The 20,655-nt window shown below is 38.8% G+C and overlaps 1 protein-coding gene across 2 annotated transcripts; it reads right to left on the bottom strand.

Moving 5' to 3' along the window:
- Nucleotides 1–4,397: 4,397 nt before the first annotated feature.
- lman2 (lectin, mannose-binding 2) lies at nt 4,398–18,077 on the bottom strand. Of its 2 annotated transcripts, none has more exons than XM_030145421.1 (8): nt 17,855–18,077; nt 15,685–15,803; nt 13,311–13,428; nt 11,608–11,687; nt 8,579–8,740; nt 7,401–7,515; nt 7,140–7,259; nt 4,398–5,586 (listed from the first exon to the last, which is right to left on the bottom strand). In XM_030145421.1, exons 1-8 carry the CDS (start codon nt 18,042–18,044, stop codon nt 5,426–5,428), a joined length of 1,065 nt encoding a protein of 354 aa, XP_030001281.1. In that variant the 5' UTR covers nt 18,045–18,077; the 3' UTR covers nt 4,398–5,425. The 2 variants fall into 2 exon arrangements, with proteins under 2 accessions (XP_030001281.1, XP_030001279.1); XM_030145419.1 differs by lacking the exon at nt 11,608–11,687 and adding an exon at nt 11,730–11,812 and having other exon boundaries at nt 17,855–18,076.
- Between the last annotated feature and the right edge of the window lie 2,578 nt (nt 18,078–20,655).

Genomic DNA, 20,655 nt, shown 5'->3' with positions numbered 1-20,655 from the left:
ACTAGGATTCTAATTTAGAAATAAGAATTACAAGTAGAACAAAAACAATGCTGTGATTTTCATTTTGCATGATTTAGACACGTCTCTATCCTCACTGCCTCCAACTACAAATAAACAAAAAAATCTACTTTTTTTTTCCACTTCTGCAGCTCAATCACACAAAATCCTCCTAAATCTAGGCCTTTAAACTGCAGAGTTTTGCAACTATATAATTGCACAGGCTGATACTGGGATTATAGTTGCAAAGTGATGAATAACACAGCCCTAATTCACCCTGGTATCCAAACATGACAGGAATAATGTCAACACAGGCTCATCGGTCATTTATAATTTCAGAGGAGTAAGTTAGGCATTCAGTTTATTTAACATGAAATATTAAAGAGATAGGCTTTTCTTTTGCGGTAAATACTCATTTGTGACATTTGGTTTATTTCTATAACTGCAATTAAAATCAGTACAACATTGTTGCACTTTGTGTAACATTAATTTAAATTGGTATTAGGCTAATTCTTATGAAAATTAGTGATAAATACTGTCCTCAGTTTGAACTGTGACCCAACACTAAGAAGTCATAAAAATACTATTAAAATACATGAATAAATAGTGTCAGTAAGAGAAGTAGTACTGTTTCTAAGTAAACTACATGTGTGGTAATGAGGGGTTACCCCTGTATTTACTTTGTACAAACTACAGTTACAAACATGACCCTGATAGATTTTGGGGTTTTTTTGGGTTTTTTTTCTTAATCAGGACTCTTTCCACATTAAGTAAATTAATATTTACTTCTCTGGATAATTGTCCGTTTTTAATAATTCTACAAAACTTCATAATATCAAAAATGCTTAAATTTTTAGACCAAGAAAGTGTTCATGTGTTTTGGTAATGGGAAAACAATACTCTGCCTCCATCTAGTGGCTAGGACACTGAACAGCACCTTTAAAAATCAAATAAATAATGGTACAAGGGTTTATATGTGGGCTATAAAGGTAGGTTTTTACATTCAAGTGCTGTATTTAAGTATTCTGAGGTATTTAACTCCAGTATTTCTATATTCTACTCTTAAAACTAATATTTCCAAGGTTCTCCCTTGTTTACAGAGGGTTTGGTTTGTTAGATTCCAACATTTTCCCTTGGTTTGTGTAGACTTATGTACAAAAGGGAGGGAAAATGTCATAATTTTTGATATTTTATGACTATATCTGTATGCTAATGTGTAGTAAAGAACAACATTATTAAAAGGGTGCACTGGAAAACAACTACAATCATGAAATCTCTTTTTTTCTTCATTACTTTTCTTCTACTTGTTCCTCGTGTATTGAACAAAAGTCCTGTTTACACTGGAAAACACTGATTCTGGAAATGAAACAACCTCCATCATTCAACAGTATCAAAACAAAACAATATTTAATTTGTAATTTAATGTTTATATATTTTGATCACTTATTTTCACCCGTTGATCAATTAACATAGTTTTGCTCTCATATAGTCTTTAATTTTAACTCTTCATTCCATTTTAAGTTTTTGCGTTGTTTTATTTCACTAAATTAACACATTTGTTAAATTGAAGAGCAATAACACATAGTTTGTTAGCATAGCTTAATTCTACCATAATACATTTGCATACTTTTTGTTATATCAAGGTACTTAAGATAGTGGTCATTGATCAGATTCGTAACATTAATCAACAAAATAGACCAAAGAAACCAGATAACTGTCTCAATAGAAGCTAGTAGTATGTTTGACAAAAAGAAGCAACAAACCAAAGATGTCAACTTATAGTTAGCATGTTAGCAAGAAAACGCCACTTAACAGTTAGCTTGTTGATGACGACGTCCGACTCAAACTCCATTATCACCAGTTCAACCAGTCAAAAGGTCCGGATATTCCACAGTTATTTCCACAACACGTTCTTCTTGAAGCTTCAGTACGACAGTGTCGGCTAACTGTCCACTTTATTCAAATAAGCACCAAGCTTTAAAGACTTCACTGTAGCTAACGGTGGCTAAGCTAACACGAACGGAGACTACTGACGCCACGCATGAAGCCCCGCCCCCATCACAGGCGCCATTTTGTAGGACAATGACAATGAAGAAACAATGAAGGGGGAAAAAAACATGCTCCAAAGGTAATTTTATGGCGAAAAATGAGAAATTAAATACGAGTTGGAAGTGTGGTTAATATTCTGATGAAAAAAACATGTTTCTTTACATGAAAATGGGAATGTGTTAAATAATCGATTAGCCAATGATTTACTTCCAAAGCCGAACTAATGTTTATGGCGCTGTTTCTGCCCGAGTGACGCACATGTGAATGAAAGTCTAAAAAAAAATGATTTAAAGAAAACCGGTTGCTCAGTTTTATTATTATTATTATTATTATTATTATTATTATTATTATCATTATTATTGTTGTTATTATGATTATTATTACAAATGGAGGTCATGTTAATGAAGACGTCACAAATACTTGACCTAAATTGTCTTATTACAAAAATCAGTTACAGTTCAAATTACAAATTACATGTCAAAATACATATCACCAAAATACACTTTCAAATCTGTCATACATATGTACTTATTCTGCATAATCACTTATTAATATTAAAGAATATCGTTTCAATAAATGCGTGCAAGTAAATTTAATGTTGGGAATGTTTTCTATTCTACATGGTAAATTAATATTTTATTAGTTCTTTAACATATAAAGTAATACATTTCTACATGATGTCATTAAGTCCTATCAAACGTTCATCTGCATGTTTTTACAAAAGTTTAACTCTAAGGAGGTCTGATCCTGTTCATGTTAAAAATATGCAATACATGTTATACATTTTATACCTTCATCTGTCTGATATACTCAAATACTATAATTAACTTTAAATTAAATGGTACTTTTTAGTCTTGAACCGTGTTTTACTGTATATACATGAAAATAACTGGTACTTGTACTGTCTTTACACTAAACTGAATGGTACCTTTCATTTTTGAACTGCATTTTACTGTTTACATGAAAATAACTGGCACTTAACTGTCTTTATACTAAAGTAATTGGTACTTTTTATTCTTGAACAGTATTTTACTGTTTACATTAAAATAAACAGTACTTTACTGTCTTTGACATGCATATTGACTTAATAAATGTGACCTTGATAAATTTGAGTTATGTTTTAACCTGACAAACATACATGTAAATGATCCACAATCCAAACAATCTGCCTCTCAACGTTACCTAATTTACATGTTTTTTGTTTTTCCGATTTAAGATCCCATAGGTCAGAGCGGAGTGGGAGGGGCCTAAGTCGACCTTTAGCAGCTGCTCACTCATGCGCCCTGGAAACACAAACCTGAGACATTATTTCATGGCTCAGTAAAGTGAGCACATTTGTTATAGTACAACAGAGCAAGTGAACGATGAGTCAGGAAAATGTTTTTATTGTTTTCCAGAAAATGACAAACTCTAAAATATCATCACCATGTATTTAAATGATTTTTCGGTCATAGTTGCGTCAGATAGTGGTGTAATTGTGTCGAGTTTCTCCAGACAAATCACACAAAAACACAAACACTGAATCTGATCAGATGGGAAACCTCAGCGTCAGTTCATCGATGACTGTTACATTCTCTTTATTCTTTATAAATATGAATGATTTATTCAGATTAACAGTTGGATTTATGGCTGCCACATGTTTTACTCTAATATCATTGTATATTAGTGAAGGAAGTCGCTCTCATCCTGATGCTTCACGTCACTAATTTAACCAATAAAGACCCAGAGCTACTTTTGTGTCACTTTCCCTCTATTTAACCTTTATTAAGTGATTTATTACCAATTATTCTAATATCGTCTGTATTTTCCATTTTTTCAGTGTAAATCCTGTATTTTTCTATATTTAATTCACCGATCATGTAGATGTTCATGAAAGCTCAGAGTAAATTCAAAGGTTATTTCATCAAAACAGAGAAAACTGAAAAATAGTGACTTTTTTTGCAAATCTATCATTAACTAAACGTAAAAACAAGTGTGTCCATCCACTGTCATTTATCAAGTTCCATGGGTTTAAGGGTTTTTTTCTTCAGTTTCATTCAGTTTGTGGCTTATTCTGTTCTTGTTGCTTATTACGTTTGTTAATTTTGTTCATTTTATTGATGATTTTGGATGTTTTAGTTTATTTTGTTGTTTATTTTCCTCCTTTTTACTTAATTTTTTTCACATTTTGTAAATTTTTGTATTCATTTCTGATTTAATTTATATATAAACCCAGTGTGTCCATCCACTGTCACTGATCCAACTCCATGGGTTTTACTAGAGAATCAATGTTGGAGATGATGATGGTGTTTCCACAGTAACTACGGAGCCGCTGAACGTCCAAATATGGTCATATCTGATGACCATGAAAAGATGAAGAACTGTATTTTACACCAGTTATTGACATGGATTGATAGGATTAGTGGATCAACAGGTATTAAATGGTTTAGGTTAAAGGTGGACGTTTGGGTCTTTAAGGGTTAAATAAATAAAGTGTGTAGGATTATAAGAGTTTGTTCACAGACGAAAACACCAACAGCCTGTAGAAAAACGAACATCATCGACAGGATTCACTGAAGGAGCCAAAATACTAACCTCGATATTTGATGACTGATGATCAATACAAGCTGTAGTTCAGAATGTCACCACAGGGGAGAGCTTTAACTCTGCAGCAAAAGGACTGAAGCTTCAACTGAGGCTTAAAATCTGAGAATTAAACTTCACTGTCGACCAAATAATGTCCAATGAGGGTCTGTTAGCAGCCGTGGAGTTGGACTGAGATGGTCTGGACCTGCTGAGTCATTTATCTCTAATACTCTTACACCTGGAAGAGAAGCTTTAACACCGTTTCAGTGGAAACACATTAACGAGTACAAATGTCAAAGGAAGACGTGTATTTTCTAAACTTTTGAGAGCAGCACTAACACAAACAGTGGAATCAGTGGTTAAAGCTCTTTCTGTTCTAAAATGAGCAGTTTTCTGTTCTAGATGCCTCGATAGTTGGTATTAAATCCTATTTCTGCTTTTTGTTTATAACAGAAACACTTCGCTCAGTCCAGTAAATAACCCCGTTAAAGGCCGTAGAGACGCAAACACTAGAATAATCACACTTTGTTCACAATTTTGTAGAATGGAACCTGCAGAAACAAAAGCTGAAAGAGACAGAGGAGACAAACCAACACCAGGAGTGAAAAGAGTTCAACCAAAGGCAGAAAACACAGAGCAGAGCTTTTACCAACATCAAGTCATCAGAGTTCACCCATAATGCAGTGCTTCAACCATATAAACATCTGTACAATCTTTAGAAAAACCTTCACATTAACTGTGCTGGACTGGACTCCTGCAGTGGAAACAGTTCCTTCCACCTGAGGCCCAGGGGCGGTGGAGCCTCAGTAGAACCTCAGTAGAACCTCTTGTTCCTCTCCTGTCTCTTCTGGAACACCACGGCTCCGACCACAGCGCACACCACGATTCCCAGCAGCGCACACAGCAGCAGCAGGAACACCTTCCATCCAGTCAGCGGCGTTCCGCGGAAGTTCCCCGTAGGGTCATCGATGTTGTCTGTGATGAAAAAACACACGTCAGTCACCTTTAACCCTTTAAGGACCAACCTTTAACCCTTAAAGGACTGACATCAGTCACCTTTAACCCTTTAAGGGCTGACATTAGTCACCTTTAACCCTTTAAGGGCTGACATCAGTCACCTTTAACCCTTAAGGGACCGACATCAGTCACCTTTAACCCTTAAAGGACCAATATCAGTCACCTTTAACGCTTTAAGGGCTGACATCAGTCACCTTTAACCCTTAAAGGACCAACATCAGTTACCTTTAACCCTTTAAAGGCTGACGTCAGTCATCTTTAACCCTTTAAAGGCTGATGTCAGTCATCTTTAACCCTTTAAGGACCTACGTCAGTCACCTTTAACCCTTAAAGGATGGTTGTGTCTCTGGTGACACCGTCATTTAACTGACTAACTCCTGAGCCGTTTACACTACAGACCGAATCCAACCGTCATCTTTGATCTGAGGTTGGGTTCTTTCTATTGGTCTAGAACACATGAGGGTAGAGGTCTGCATTGGCTGAGGGGGAGGGGTGGAAGTGGGCGGAGCTTAGAGCAGCGGAGTGCAGGTGGTGAGAGAGACATGGAAGATTTTTATGACTTTTATCAGTGTTTTAGTGAAGTTTTAGTGGGGTTTTTTTGCTATTTTTTTCCGCTTTTTCCCTGTTTTCATCTGTATTTTTGTGGTTTGTATAGTTGATTGATAGTTGTATTGTATCTGTAAATATTCTATATAACCCCGCCTTCGCCCCATGTAGCTGGGATAGGCTCCAAGTAACCCCATGACCCTAGTGAGGATAAAGCAGGTTCAGAAAATGAATGAATGTGTGTATATGTATAAATATTCTATAAATATCTGTATATTTGTATATATGTGTAAATATTCAATAAATGTATATTTGTATATTTTAAATCTACAGTCAGATCTGTCAGTGAAATGAGGGGCTCTGTCTACAACTAGACACAAAGTGAACATAGACTATCAACAGGATCCAAATGACACCAAAGAACCAAAAAGAACAAGAACACGGACACACACTGATCTAGAACAACTACAATGGATCAACACTGGAGGGGCCGTGGGCGTGAATTGGCAGCCACGCTTCTGTCAGTCTGCTCCAGGGCAGCTGTGGCTACAGATGTAGTTTACCACCACCAGAGGGAGAATGTGAGAGCGAATGAATAATGCATCAATAATGTAAAGCGCTTTGGGTGTCTAGAAAAGTGCTATATAAAATCTAATCCATCATTATTATTATTATTATTATTATTAACACAAGGAAAATACAGGTAAAGGTATTTAGATAAACTCAGAAAGTTTAGTTATCAACATTTACAGATGGTTTATATAATAAGTATGATCCAAATTAAAGTCTGTTTTTTTCCATAACCCACAGTTTTAATGATTAATTCCATATAATAATGATCATAAATGGACACTCATATTGACAGTAGAGTGTTGGACACTCCTGCTGGAGGTGAACATGTGTCTGTTTCCTTCCTGTTCAGTCCAGACTCTGTGGTCTGGGTGTTTGTTGGACTAGTCTGTTACCTTTGGGAGACTTTAACAGGCTGACGCTGGGCTCGATCTTAGTCCAGTCCAGGTTTTCCTCCTCAGGTGTGTGTTCCACCATCAGCTGGTACAGTTTCATGGAGATGATGTCGTGGTTATCTGGAAAAGAGACACCGGACACTTTACATCCACACTAATCCTCTGATCAGTATCTGATCTGTGCAGGTATCAGATTATTATTGATCATAAATCTGTGTTTCATTCCTTATGACCTGATAAAGTGTTTGATGGTCCACGTACCAGACAAATCTCCTGTCGCAGCTGAGGCACCAAAGAAGTACCCTGTTGGAAGACGAACTCCTCCGATGTCAATGCACTCCTTCCACTCGTTCTTATCGTCCACGTCCACCATGATCTGATTTAACAGAGAATCAAACAAACCTCTGGGATTAGGTCAGATTTAAGTTCAAATGTTTAAAAAACACTGAAGGAAACATGACAATGAAACAGGTTTTCTGTTGAATTAGTTATTCAACTGTTCCTCTGGTCACAGTTGAACACAGACAAACACCTGCTCAGACCACAGTACAGGTTTACAGTTACACAGACATACCATAAACAGATTTATATGGGGGGGGTTATTGATCAAACTCTTTAACTCCAGTGCAGCAGTAATAAAAAAGTAAAAAATAGAAAAACCGAAAACAAGAGCAAACACACTTTATATAATAAATATGAAGAATTCAAAGCAGACCTGGAAAATTATAGTAGTTTGAACCAAATCTAAAAGGTTTACAGTAGAGTATGAGTATGAGTGTGAGTATGATCTGAGTTACATTCATTTATTAACGTGGACTGAAACAGAAACACTCTAATTAATGCATAAAAACAGCTGAAAACCTGGATCACATGTCTGGGATTATTCTGATGGAACAGCTGATCCACGTCTGATAGTTAAGACGAGCATGAGGGTCTCCAGGACCTGTAGACCTGGGTACAAGCAGATTCAGGACCCAATGACCCGGGTCCCAGTTGATCCAGGACCTGCAGACCTGGGTACCAGCAGATCCAGGACCTGCAGACCCCGGTCCAAGCAGATCCAGGACCTGCAGACCTCTGTCCCAGCAGACCCTGGACCCAATGACCGAGGTCCGAGCAGATCCAGGACCAAATAATCCAGGTCCCAGCAGATCCAGGACCTGCAGACCTGGGTACCAGCAGATCCAGGACCTGCAGACCTGGGTCCGGCTCCAGGTCCTGTTTGTCCTGCCATTTTATCTGTGTCTTTGTAAATCCTTATTAACTTGTTATTATTGTTCTGTTTTTGTTCTGGTGTTTGTTCCTGTTTGTTTCTTTTTTTTCTACTTCTCCTTTAGCCACAGCTGGAAATAAAAGTCTTTTCTTCATTTGTCTTTCCTGGTTAAATAAAGGTTACCGGTAACTCAAATCTAAAACCAAAGCGTGGTGCAGATACGTACAGTCAGGCGTCCTTTGGAGTAGCGGACCGCCAGGTACGTGTCGTGGTCTCGGTTACGGATCTCGGCTGAACAGCCCCCCAGCTCCGACGAGCGTCCGTCCTTTCCGTGGTCGTAACTGACCGAACCATTGTTGACCATGGCCGAGATGTACGGGAAGGACCGCTGACACACACACACAAAACACACACACATTAGACACACAAAACACACCCGGGTCACAGGAAAACCTGGGTCCATCACAGAGGCTCACTGTGCAGGGTAGGACCAAAGCAGGTCTGACAGAGGGTCTGTTATAGACCCACTATGAGTCCAACAGTCTGTGGACCAGTTGGATCCAGGTGTTTGTTTTCTAACAGGGGTCTGGAATCCAAAACACTAAGGACTAATGAAAAGAATATAGTTCTAGATTATGGGATACATGTCAGTGCATTGGTTTGTTTGGGTTCAAATATTATCTTTGTTTCTTAAATGACTCACAGATGATTTGGACTAAATTTATAAACACTGACTTTTTTTTTATCCATTCCAGGGCCAGTTTTGGGCCATGGGTTGTATGTTGGACACCCTGTGGTAGAAGCACCAACTCCTGAAGCTGCTCTGTGAACGTTCACATCAGAGACAAAGTGTCTGAACCACAGGTGTCATACGTGCGGCTAATATCCTTGATATGAACAATCAAGGATGTCCAAATCGTTTTAGGTCAGTTCCATCTAAAGTGGGTCAGAACCAGTAAAACACTATCAGAATGAACTATAAATAATGAAAACTGCACAGTGTTTTCTTTGTTTTAATGTAAAAAGTGTAAAATTACACAAAAATGTTTACATTTACAGACTAGCCTTTTACAAAAAATATGAATAATCTGAATAAATATGAATAATCTGAGATGTGTTAACAGAAGTATATGTAATTGGACCAATATTCACTCTGTTCTTAATTGTTGTGTGTGTTTGTAGATCCACTGTGATCTGTACGTTATAATGAACATGTATAAATGATAAACTGAGGCTGAGTATTGGTAAAACTGCACTTATTTTTCAGGTTGATGTAGATGTAATCATTTTCATGATGGAATTTGCCTTTTTCACTCAAAAACATAGATAACCTTTGGAGTTGACATTATTATTTATATTATTGTACTGGTCCGGCCCACTTATTTTAGGTTGGATGTAGAACCTGAACTAACATGAGTTTGACAGCCCCGGGCCTAAATACTGAACATGAAACCAGTGTGTACGACGTCAAACACACACAAACAGAAATAAAACCAGAATAAAAGAATCCAGCACAGACACAGAAGGTGTGGTTCAGGTCCACATGCAGGTACTGACCCCGTTCACACCTGGGTCTAACACGTCTGTCAGGGGCTTAAACACAGACACATCTGTTCTATGTGTTACACATCTACTCCACGTTCAGGGTCAAAGGTCAGCACATCAGTCTGACCACTGAGAAGCAGGTGATTTACTCCACAGACGCGTAAATGTTGACAGAACCCCAGAACATGAATGTGTCGGTTCCTCTGTTGACAGCAGGTTGGATTTGAGTGCATTTAAAGCTGCAGCGTTTCAGAGTTTTCACCATCACTGAGTACAAACAATATCCACACGCTGAAGGTAAATAACAGGGTTCACACACATCTCTCAAGGTCAAATTCAAGCACTTTTAAGGGTCATTTTCTTATCGCTGGGGTCAAATCCATATCTACAGGAATATACTCAGGATTATTTATATCACTTTTTATCTCAATGATGTTCATTACATTTTGTATAAACATGTTATATTGTTATGTTTCATTATAGCGAAAAGTTTAGAAATGAAAGGAGAACACAAAGTTTTATCAAAAAAGGGAAGTCACTTGGTGTTCTTCAGACAAACTGGAACCAAAGAGACAAAGGTTCCGATGGAACTGGACCTGGAGTCGACCTGAGAACACCTGGAGTTTACTGTAGGAAATACGAGTTTATCATAGGACATATGAGTTTATCATAGGACATATGAGTTTACCGTAGGACATATGTATGTATGTATGTGTACGTATATGTGTATGTAAATGTGTATGTATATGTATACAGGACTTGTACAGGACTCTTTGGTTTATCCATGTTTTTGGACTGATTCGGAAAAGAAGAGGGACTTTTTCACTTTTCTTCTTCCACCACCAGCATTAAAAAACTGAGTCAGATGTTTTGACCGGACGCTTTGTCCAAAATTAGATTATTTCTTTTTGCCATTTTTCCTTCCAATTCGGATTATATTTTTTTCCCTTTTTCCGTAGAGGACTTCAAAGCAAGACAATGATTGGAATCATTTTAAAAGAATTCAAAGAATGAGCTGTTTATTAAGGGACAATGTCAAAGTTGTGGAGAGTAAGAAGTGACACAATGAGGGTTCGAATCATAGAAATAAATTGATTGATTGATTAATAATTACTGAAAATGCTAAATTGCCTACAATAAATTTACAAAGTACAAGTACATTTACAAGTACAATTACAAAGTAATTTTGTTTTGTTGGTTCTATTGTTTATTTTGTTTTGTTGGTCCCATTGTTTGTTTAGTTTGTTGGTTCTATTGTTTGTTTAGTTTGTTTGTTCTATTGTTCATTTGTTTTGTTAGTTCCATTGTTCGTTTAGTTTGTTAGTTCTATTGTTTATTTGTTTTGTTGGTTCTACTGTTTGTTTTATTGGTTCTATCATTTATTTGTTTTGTTGGTTCTATTGTTTATTTGTTTTGTTGGTTCTACTGTTTGTTTTATTGGTTCTATCATTTATTTGTTTTGTTGGTTCTATTGTTTATTTGTTTTGTTGGTTCCATTGTTTGTTTAGTTCGTTGGTTCCAGTGTTTGTTTAGTTTGTTGGTTCTATTGTTTATTTGTTTTGTTAGTTCTATTTTGTTTTGTTTTGTTTTGGTTCTTTGGTTTGTTTTTGGTTCTTGACTGCCCCCCCATCCCTACCCCCCCACCCCGGTGTGAAGGGGGCCACAGATACTGTGCGAACATGCCGACAGGTAAAGGTGAGCGTCACTCACATCGGTGGCTTCATCGTTAGAGTAAGTATCTATAAACACAGCCAGGCCGTGGAACTGAGCATTGTTGGAAAAGACGGGGCCTGGAAAGACAGGAGGCGTCAGTGTCACACACACACACTTACATCCATCCCATGGAGGTCATTGCGGAAGGTATCCACAAAAATAGACAGGCCAACAAACTGATCCTGGTTCCCAAACACTGGTCCTAGGACGGAGCAGAGACGGGTCACACATGAGCAGACGGTCCAACACTGGTCTGGGGTCAGCGGAGGGGGAGGGGCCAGGACCACAGACAGGAACGGGACAGAGGACGCCGCCGCCACGGGGACAGAAGACGACAACGACACCATGGGGACAGAGGACGACAACGACGCCATGGGGACAGAGGAGGACGACGCCACGGGGACAGAGGACGACAACGACGCCATGGGGACAGAGGACGACAACGACGCCATGGGGACAGAAGACGACAACGACACCATGGGGACAGAGGACGACAACGACGCCATGGGGACAGAGGAGGACGACGCCACGGGGACAGAGGACGACAACGACGCCATGGGGACAGAGGACGACAACGACGCCATGGGGACAGAGGACGACAACGACGCCATGACGCCATGGGGACAGAGGACGACAACGACGCCATGGGGACAGAGGAGGACGACGCCACGGGGACAGAGGACGACAACGACGCCATGGGGACAGAGGAGGACGACGCCACGGGGACAGAGGACGACGACAACGACACCACAGGAACAGAGGACACCACTGCTGCCATGGGGGACAGAAGACGACGACAACACCACAGGGACAGAAAACGATGACGCTGCCACTGGGACAGAGGACGACGATGCCACGGGACAAAGTACGATGACGACGCCACAGGGACAGAGGACACCACCGCTGCCATGGGGACAGAGAACAACGATGTGGAGACAGAAGATGACGATGACACCACGGGGACAGAGTACGACGAGGACGCCACTGGGACAGAGGACACCACCACCACAGGGACAGAGGACGACGACGACAATGACACCACGGGGACAAAGTTTGACAACGACGCCACAGGGACAGATGATGCCACTGCCGCCACGGGGACAGAGGACACCACTGCCACGGGGACAGAGTACGATGACGCCGACGCAGGGACAGAGGACGTTAGGAGGGTTGATGAGTTCCTATCTGTGGTCCAACACTGGGATGATCTGGATCAGATCAGTTCAATCACAAATGAAAACATGAAAATCACATGAAACAAAAAAGCATTTATCACAGAACAAAGAACCAGGAACAGAGGATGGAAGACAGAGGACAGAGGGTAGAGGACAGAGGACAGGAACAGGTACAAAGGATTTAAAGGACTGGTCTGGGTCTGGTCTGGTTTAGTTTGGGTTTCATCTGTTCTGGTCTGGTTCTGTTCTAGTTTTGTTATTACCAGATGTGAATTTCTTTGTAAATATTTTCCTGTGTATGTGAGTCGTTCATTCATCCTCATCTGGACCTAGTTTACCTTCTCCAGGGTGGAGGGGTTCTCTGAACCCTGGACTGTGTCTGTCCTACATGTCCACTGGGTATTTGTTCTGTGATTCTTTACATCTGAACGGTGGGAACAGGGGATTGTGGGTAATCAGCATGTTCATATAAACCAGAACCTCAGTGACAGGTTCTGGACGGGTTCTTCATAAACCGGGTTCTACCTGGATGCAGCCGGTCCTTGGTGTACCAGATGGCGATGCCGTCTCCATGGAGATTCTTCTTCCCAGATCCATGAACTTTGAACTGCACGTGCATCTCCCAGTCCTTCAGGTAACAAGGCTGAGAGACAAAAAACACATTCAGAGTTTGGACACAAAGAGGACCAGAGGACAGAAATGGACACAAAGAGGACCAGAGGACAGAAATGGACACAAAGAGGACCAGAGGACAGAAATGGACACAAAGAGGACCAGACATTAGAAATAAAACTAACCAAACTAAATACAGTCCATGGGTATAAACACGTCCATCTGTGACTGAAGGGACATTAAACCAATAACCATCTGTCCCACCTGGAATCCCTGAAACTGAAGGTTAACCCTCTGGTGTCCCGCCCACAGAGGCCCCGCCCCTTCCTTATCACAGAGCACATGTAATCTACACAGAGTAGTGACATCCCATTTTTTCATATAGTTTGTGACTTGGGGGTAGTGGTTTGTTTACCGGTTTTACTAGTTTCAGATGTTTCCTGTAGCCTTCGTCACAGCCACATCATTGTGACGCTTCTAACGAAGGCTACAGGAAGTATCTGAAACTAGTAAAACAGGTAAACACACAACTGCCCCTGTCTGATAAATGAATTATCTACAATAAATATGTGTATAATACTTTCACCTGGACACCAGAGGGTTAAGACACTGTGGAGTCACAAATATTTACAAGGACATTTAGTCTGTTTTGGTTTAGTTTGGTACTTTATTCTTCTGTGTGTGTGTGCGTGTGTGTGTGTGTGTGAGAGAGTGAGTGACGTAAACACTTGTTTTGAAATGAATCCAGATGTTTTACACTGAATCTTCAATCATCACTATTTCTACAAAAACGACACATTTATCCAAACGGTGCAGGTTCAACCCAGTAAAACCAACACTACAGAATGAACACACACTGGAGTAAACAGGTCACACTAGTACCATTAACACTAACAGCTGCTTGTAAAATAACACACAACCAGGACATTTAATCTCAAATGTCTGAAATGATACTGAACACCATGATCCCAATGAAAAGACGATCCTATAAATGAGTGAATGACAGAAACAGCCCTGTTAGTGTTCAAGTGTCTTTACTGTTAGTGTCCTCTGGGAACACACGAACACACACACACACACACACCATCTGACCTGACCTGACTTCATACACACTATAATATAGGATTACAAACACTTGCAGCCCAGATTTCCTTCCCTCAGGCTGGTTTCATCTTTAGCAACACTTATTTTTACAGATGATACAGAAGTAAAGTCTGAAACAGACACATACAGTAGTGGACAGAAGTCTGAGGAGGAGTTTAGATGAGTGTTTCTGCAGCGTTCAAATGTACATATATATATATATATATATATATATATATATATATATATATATATATATATATATATTTAATTTTCAGTGTCTTTTCTTCAGATACAACAAGAAAATACAATAAATCTGTTCACAGCCTTAAAGACACAACAAAAGGAACTAAATGAGTTTAATGTTGAAGTCAGTGTTTACTGTGACCTTTGACCTTAACGTGTCTTTAATCCTCTTGTTCACTTTCTGATCTTTGATTCCAGGTTTCATCCAATACATTCCAGATGTTTCTAATGGTTTGTGCTGCTGCTTCTTCTTTTTTTTTTTAGTTATACATTTACATAAACATGTACTTAGACATAAGGAACCACCCAGAAACAATTAAAAAAAAAAAAAAATACAACAAACCTACAGACCTATTAAACACAAAAAAGAGAAAAAAGACCCAAAAACACAACAACAACAACAAAATAAATAATAATTTTATCAGCTCCTCTTTCCAATGCTCAGGGCTGATTCAGAGTTAATACAATATATACTAATAACAAATGTCTCCATCCAGAGGACACAGCAGGACACTCTTATTGACAGTAGAGAAATTGTTGATAAAACTAATTAATTTGTTCACGAACAGAAAACTTAATCTTTTCCAACTTATAAAAGAAAAGTAAATCATGCACCCAGTGGGAGGCAGAAGTTCCTTTCACTTTAAACAGAATCATATGACGGGCCAGTAGTGAACAAAAAGCTATCGAGTTTGTGCTGCTTCTTGTCATGGGGTCAGAGGTCAAACTAAATACTGACTTTAACATTTAACTCATTTAGTTCTGTTTTTGTGTCTTTAAGGCTATGAACAGATTTACTGTATTTTCTTATTATATCTGAAGAAAACAGACAGAGAATTAAACATGTATGCTCATTTGACCGCTGCAGAAACACGTACCTAAAAGCCTCCTCAGACTTCTGTCCAGTTCTGCACATGTGCACTAGTGTCAAACTGAGGCAGTGGAAGTGTCTCCTCACCACGGTGTTCCAGATGGATCCCTGTTTGCTCCTCTCATCTGGGGTCAGTCGGACGTAGGAGCCGGTCACCAGGGTGCTGCCCCAGAAGTCCCACTGGCTGCTGGGACTGCTGCCGACGCCTGAGGACCAGCACAACACCAGAGGTCAGAGGTCAGAAGGAGAACAGAAGGAGGTACAGGGACTGGCAGGACGCTGTTATCATGAGTAAATATGATGGAACACATTCAGCCTCAGTTGGACAGGGTAAAGACTGTCCAACACATAAGACAGTAGAACATGTAGAACAATGGTGTCCAACATACGGCCCACGGGCCAAATCCAGCCCACCTTAAGGTCCAATCAGGACTGTGGGAGGAACTTATAAAATACAAATTACACTGACGATATTACAGTCAGCTCTGTCTAAATCCTTTTAGTTCAGGTTCCACATTCAGACCAACTCCATCTACAAGTAAAATAATATCATAATAACAGATATAACTAGAAAAGCACTCAGAGAGCGCAGACCTCCGCCAAGGCAGATCAGCGAGCCCCCCCATGGAAACATTTAGACTCAAATGAAGACGTTCAAGTCTTTATTTGGAGACTTTATATCATTTAACTGAAGGCTGAGGTCGATGAGTAACTGCTGATAATGTCACAAACATCTTGTTGGTGGTTCTTCTGGGTTTGACTGGACCGGTTTAGCTCTTTTGAAAACACACATTTATGTTTTCATCATTTACCACTGATTGACTGGCACCATTTTAATGACACAAAAAAAACACAAAGGTTTATTTAGATTTTTCACTTTGATCCAATATTTCAGTAAAGAGCTTTTAGATTTTCACAAACAAAAGGAAACAGAAACAAATAGTTTGAAAACTCAGCGACAGTAAATGTCTCTTCTTCTTCTTCTACTCTTGTGTGCATAATTAAGTTTATAATAAAACAATTAAATATACTTTTAAAAAAAATACTGTTGGTCACAAGTCATTGTTATCTCAATGTTTAGAGTCATGCATTAACTAAAATATAAAGTTAGTATAGTTTCACCTGAGTTACAGATACTTGACGAACTTCTTAATATCATTATTTATTTTTGAAAAACTATAGATTTTTGCAAAATATCGTGTTTTCCAACATTCGCAATATATTTGTAAATGAAAATGAACCAACCCTGATCAGGGATGAAGTGAAACAGATGTTTACTCTACACCAACAGGACATTTTATAAACTTCAGTATGTGCTGAATGTGGCTCTGACAGAACCAGTTAGTAAGTGCATTTTATTAAATTGAGCACTTTTCACAGACAGAGAGTCACAAAGTGCTTTACAGTACAAAATACAATTAAAATGCCATTTAGAAATACAATAAAATTATAATTAAAATGTAATAAAAACATAAAGTGCAATTGGTTTGTAGCAGCCCTGAGTCAAGTAGGATTTAAAATCCCTGCTTGAACAAAAGTGTCTTGAGATGTTTTTTAAAAGTCTCAACAGAGTCCATGGACCATAGCGAGAGATCATACCACTGGGTTTCATATTATTACTATTACTATTTCTATTATTATTATTGTTACTATTATTATCAGACTTCACAGATGGAATTCATCACTTTGAAGTTAAAGTACTTACTCCTTTGACTTTATTTAGTTTCTAATTAAGTCAAAGGTTATTTTCATGTAGTTATTATCTGATTTTACCTCCTTTACATCAGCATAATTATCTAAAGTTCAGTCAAATATCGGTCTGTTTCTACATCCTGCTTCATTTCAGTTCAGTGTCGTTTCAGTTCGTAAAAACAGAAAATAAGTGTAACTTCCTGGATCCTGGTGTAAGTTCCGTTTACTCCCTTCCCTTCTTCATCACAGCTGATATTTACCTGATTCTTCCTGGTGTTAAATTAAAGGTGAAGGTTCTAAAACTCTCCTGTTGGTGACACTGATGCAACACAAGCTGGAACTTTATCAAATATGTCAGACTTTATGGTGATTTTCGCTCTGTAACGTAAACTTTTCTTCTATTGTTCGTGTTTTTCTCCAACTGACTTTCATTAATTCTAAACTTCTCACATAAGAGGCTGTAGACTTAAACAGAGGATGAATTAAAGAACTAAAGTGAACTGTGTTGGGTTAAAATTGAGGAGTTGCTCATTAGCCTTTAGCATTAGCCCACATGCTAACTCACCCTGGTACGGCTTCATCAGTGAATGTTCCCGCTTCAGATGCTCCGCGTTCCCGTCGGTTATGTCGCACCGGACCGGGCCGACCTCCAGGACCAGCAGAACCAGCGCCGAGCACAGGAAAACCGAGAGCCGACACATTTTGATCAAACAGCCCGGAAAACTCTCATAACAACCCTCTTCTCGAAACGCCATGAACCAAACCAGTCCGTCCTCTATTGTCGTCCGGGGGGAAACTACCCGCGGCCGGTCTCTGGCTCCCCCTCCAGCCGGACCCGGGACTGAACTCCTCCGGATCAGACTCCTAAAATAATAAACACGCGAACAGAAACAGTTTAGAGGTGAAATGATTTATTTAATTCAACTGGATGAAATGACAGAGATGGTGAAAGTTTGGGTTCAATGCAGTTCCACACGGAGGATTTTTACAAACGGAGGGAAACGGATCAGCCAATCAGAGGGGAGCACATCACAAATTAAGCCAATCACGGAGCAGATACAACACAAACACTGCCCACCAGATGGTGACAAAGTTCAAACAATAAAGTAATGTTTTCTCAGCAGCTGATACTTTCTGAATGTTCAGTTTAGTTTTATTTCAGTTTGCAGAATTTACTTTCAATAATTCAAAACAGTACAGTTAAAAAACAGAGAAGAACAGGATGAACATAAATGTGGAACTCGTCACAGAACCCACAGAATCCACGTCCCCTTTTGGCTCCAACTGAAGGAACCCAACCATAAATGTCAGAGAATCCATTAAAGCAGGTTTTATTGGTCGGAGGCAGATGTGGACCTGTTGAGTTCAGGGTTTCTATGACGACGTGGTTTCGAACCAACAGCTCTGAGCTGATTCTACAGAGACTTCCAGAAGTTTTAGAGTCCAACATCAAAACTACAACGGTAAAAAGTTCAGATTCTAGCATAAAGACGTGAACAAATGGGATGAATTATTTCCTTATGTTGGATATTTTACTATAGATTTAAAGAAAAAAACAGAACCATGAAACAGTGGAAAACAGAAGGTCTGTGATGTATGAGGATCCGTTTGATCCAATGGATCCGTTTGGTTTGGACCGACAGTGTTTGGAGTTTGACCCTTTACGTCCATATGACCAGGACACTTTAGTCCAACACAAACACCATGACGGGATGTGTCAAAGAGAACATAAACTGATGTAACTGTTTTTGAAGACAATGAGGAACAGCTAAAAAAGTTTGGACTCACCTTCAGTCAGTATTAAAAAACCAGAACCAGAACCCAGACCTGAACTTCAACCGTCACATTAACCTCCTCAGACCCAGGAAGTTATCATTTTGAATTTTATTTTTTAATGGAATCTACAACAGCGTATTAGAGCTACATAAGAAAATAAAAACACTGTCTCTACGAGAAGAAAGTCATAAAATATCCAGATAAAACCTGTAATTTTATAGGAATAAAGCTGAAAACAAAAAGAGTCAGACTTATAGAAGAATAAAGCCATAATATTATGAGAATAAAGTCGTAGTTAAAAAAAAAAAAAAAACTCACAATTTAATGAAAATAATGTTGTACTTTTAAAAGTTGTAATATTTTGAAAATAAATTCTCATCCTGTATAACACAAATGACAGTACTCCATTGTTTATGTATTTTTTTTGTTTCTTTTTTGCTTGTTTGTTTTTTGTTACTGTTTTTCCTTGGGTTTTTTTTACATTTCATTTTCATATTTTTATTTACATATTTTCTTATAATTCTGTCTTGTTGTATCACTGGAAAATGTTTAACGAATGAAAAGAAAAAAACAATAAAAAGTGAGTTACAAAAAAAAGAAAATAAATTCTCAGTAGTGCGATAAAAAGTCCTCATTTATAAATCATTAGTCTTAATCCTTGTTGATGACAGAGTTTCCAGTTACAGCGTCAACTTTCACTTCTGTTGGAGCGGACGACTAATGCTAATGTGTTGATGGTGGGCGGGGCTAACAGGCTCAGTATTTGGTGGGCGGGGCTAATAGGCTCAGTATTTGGCCTCTGTGCGTAAACCCCAAATGAAAGTAGAACCTCACAGAATGTTCCACTTCTACATTATCAAACCAGTGGGTATGACTGTATTCTGGAAATCAGGATATTTTTACACCTGTTCAGAAATTACAACGTTATTCTCATAAAATTATGGCTTTATTCTCAAAATGTGACGACTTTAATCTCATTAAAGTGCAACATTATTTTTGTAAAATTATGACTCTTTTTGTGTTTGACTTTATTCTCATAAAATTATGGGTTTTATCTCCATATTTTACTACTTTATTCTCATAGTGACTGTTTTTATTTTCTTATGTTTCCCTAATACACCATCGTGGGAACATTCTTTGCAGTCAACATTTTTCTTTTTTTCTTTTTCGGTAAAGCTGTGAATCTGTGGTCTCCCACTGAAGACACAAATGCATCCGTGGCTCTGGAGGTTTTTAAGACACTTATAAATTCAACCTTCATGTTTCATTATCAAATAAAACATGTGAAGGATTAAGGGTCTGTCGCCTCAGTGGGACGTAAACGTGTCCATGCATTTGTCCTCAGTGGACTGAAGGACTGGGACTGTCTCTCTATGTGGTCCTTTTATAAAGTCAGTCAGATGGAGTTCATTCAGAAAACTGTTCCTTCAGAATCCTGCAGGTTTATGACGTTCAGAACGCTCTGATCTGTGTTCCACACTCCCAACTAAATGCAGAGAAGCAGAGTTCCATTTGTACGCTTCACATCAGGGATGGACGGGGACTAAAAAAAAGCACTGGACTTTTTCCTAAATTTAGGCCCAAACCCAC

Source organism: Sphaeramia orbicularis, chromosome 10 (assembly GCF_902148855.1).
Source record: "Sphaeramia orbicularis chromosome 10, fSphaOr1.1, whole genome shotgun sequence".
In the NCBI taxonomy this organism is placed as follows: domain Eukaryota; kingdom Metazoa; phylum Chordata; class Actinopteri; order Kurtiformes; family Apogonidae; genus Sphaeramia; species Sphaeramia orbicularis.
This window is presented reverse-complemented; position numbering and strand designations above follow the sequence as displayed.

Bases quoted from the DNA above. Each gene is read 5' to 3' on its own strand.
- lman2 (XM_030145419.1), bottom strand. From the start codon at position 18,044: ATGGCGTTTCGAGAAGAGGGTTGTTATGAGAGTTTTCCGGGCTGTTTG. The intron at 13,429-15,684 runs GTGAGGAGACAC...TTTGTCTCTCAG, and splicing joins GATCCATCTGGAACACCGTG to CCTTGTTACCTGAAGGACTG. The intron at 7,260-7,400 runs GTACGTGGACCA...TCTCTTTTCCAG, and splicing joins TGCGACAGGAGATTTGTCTG to ATAACCACGACATCATCTCC.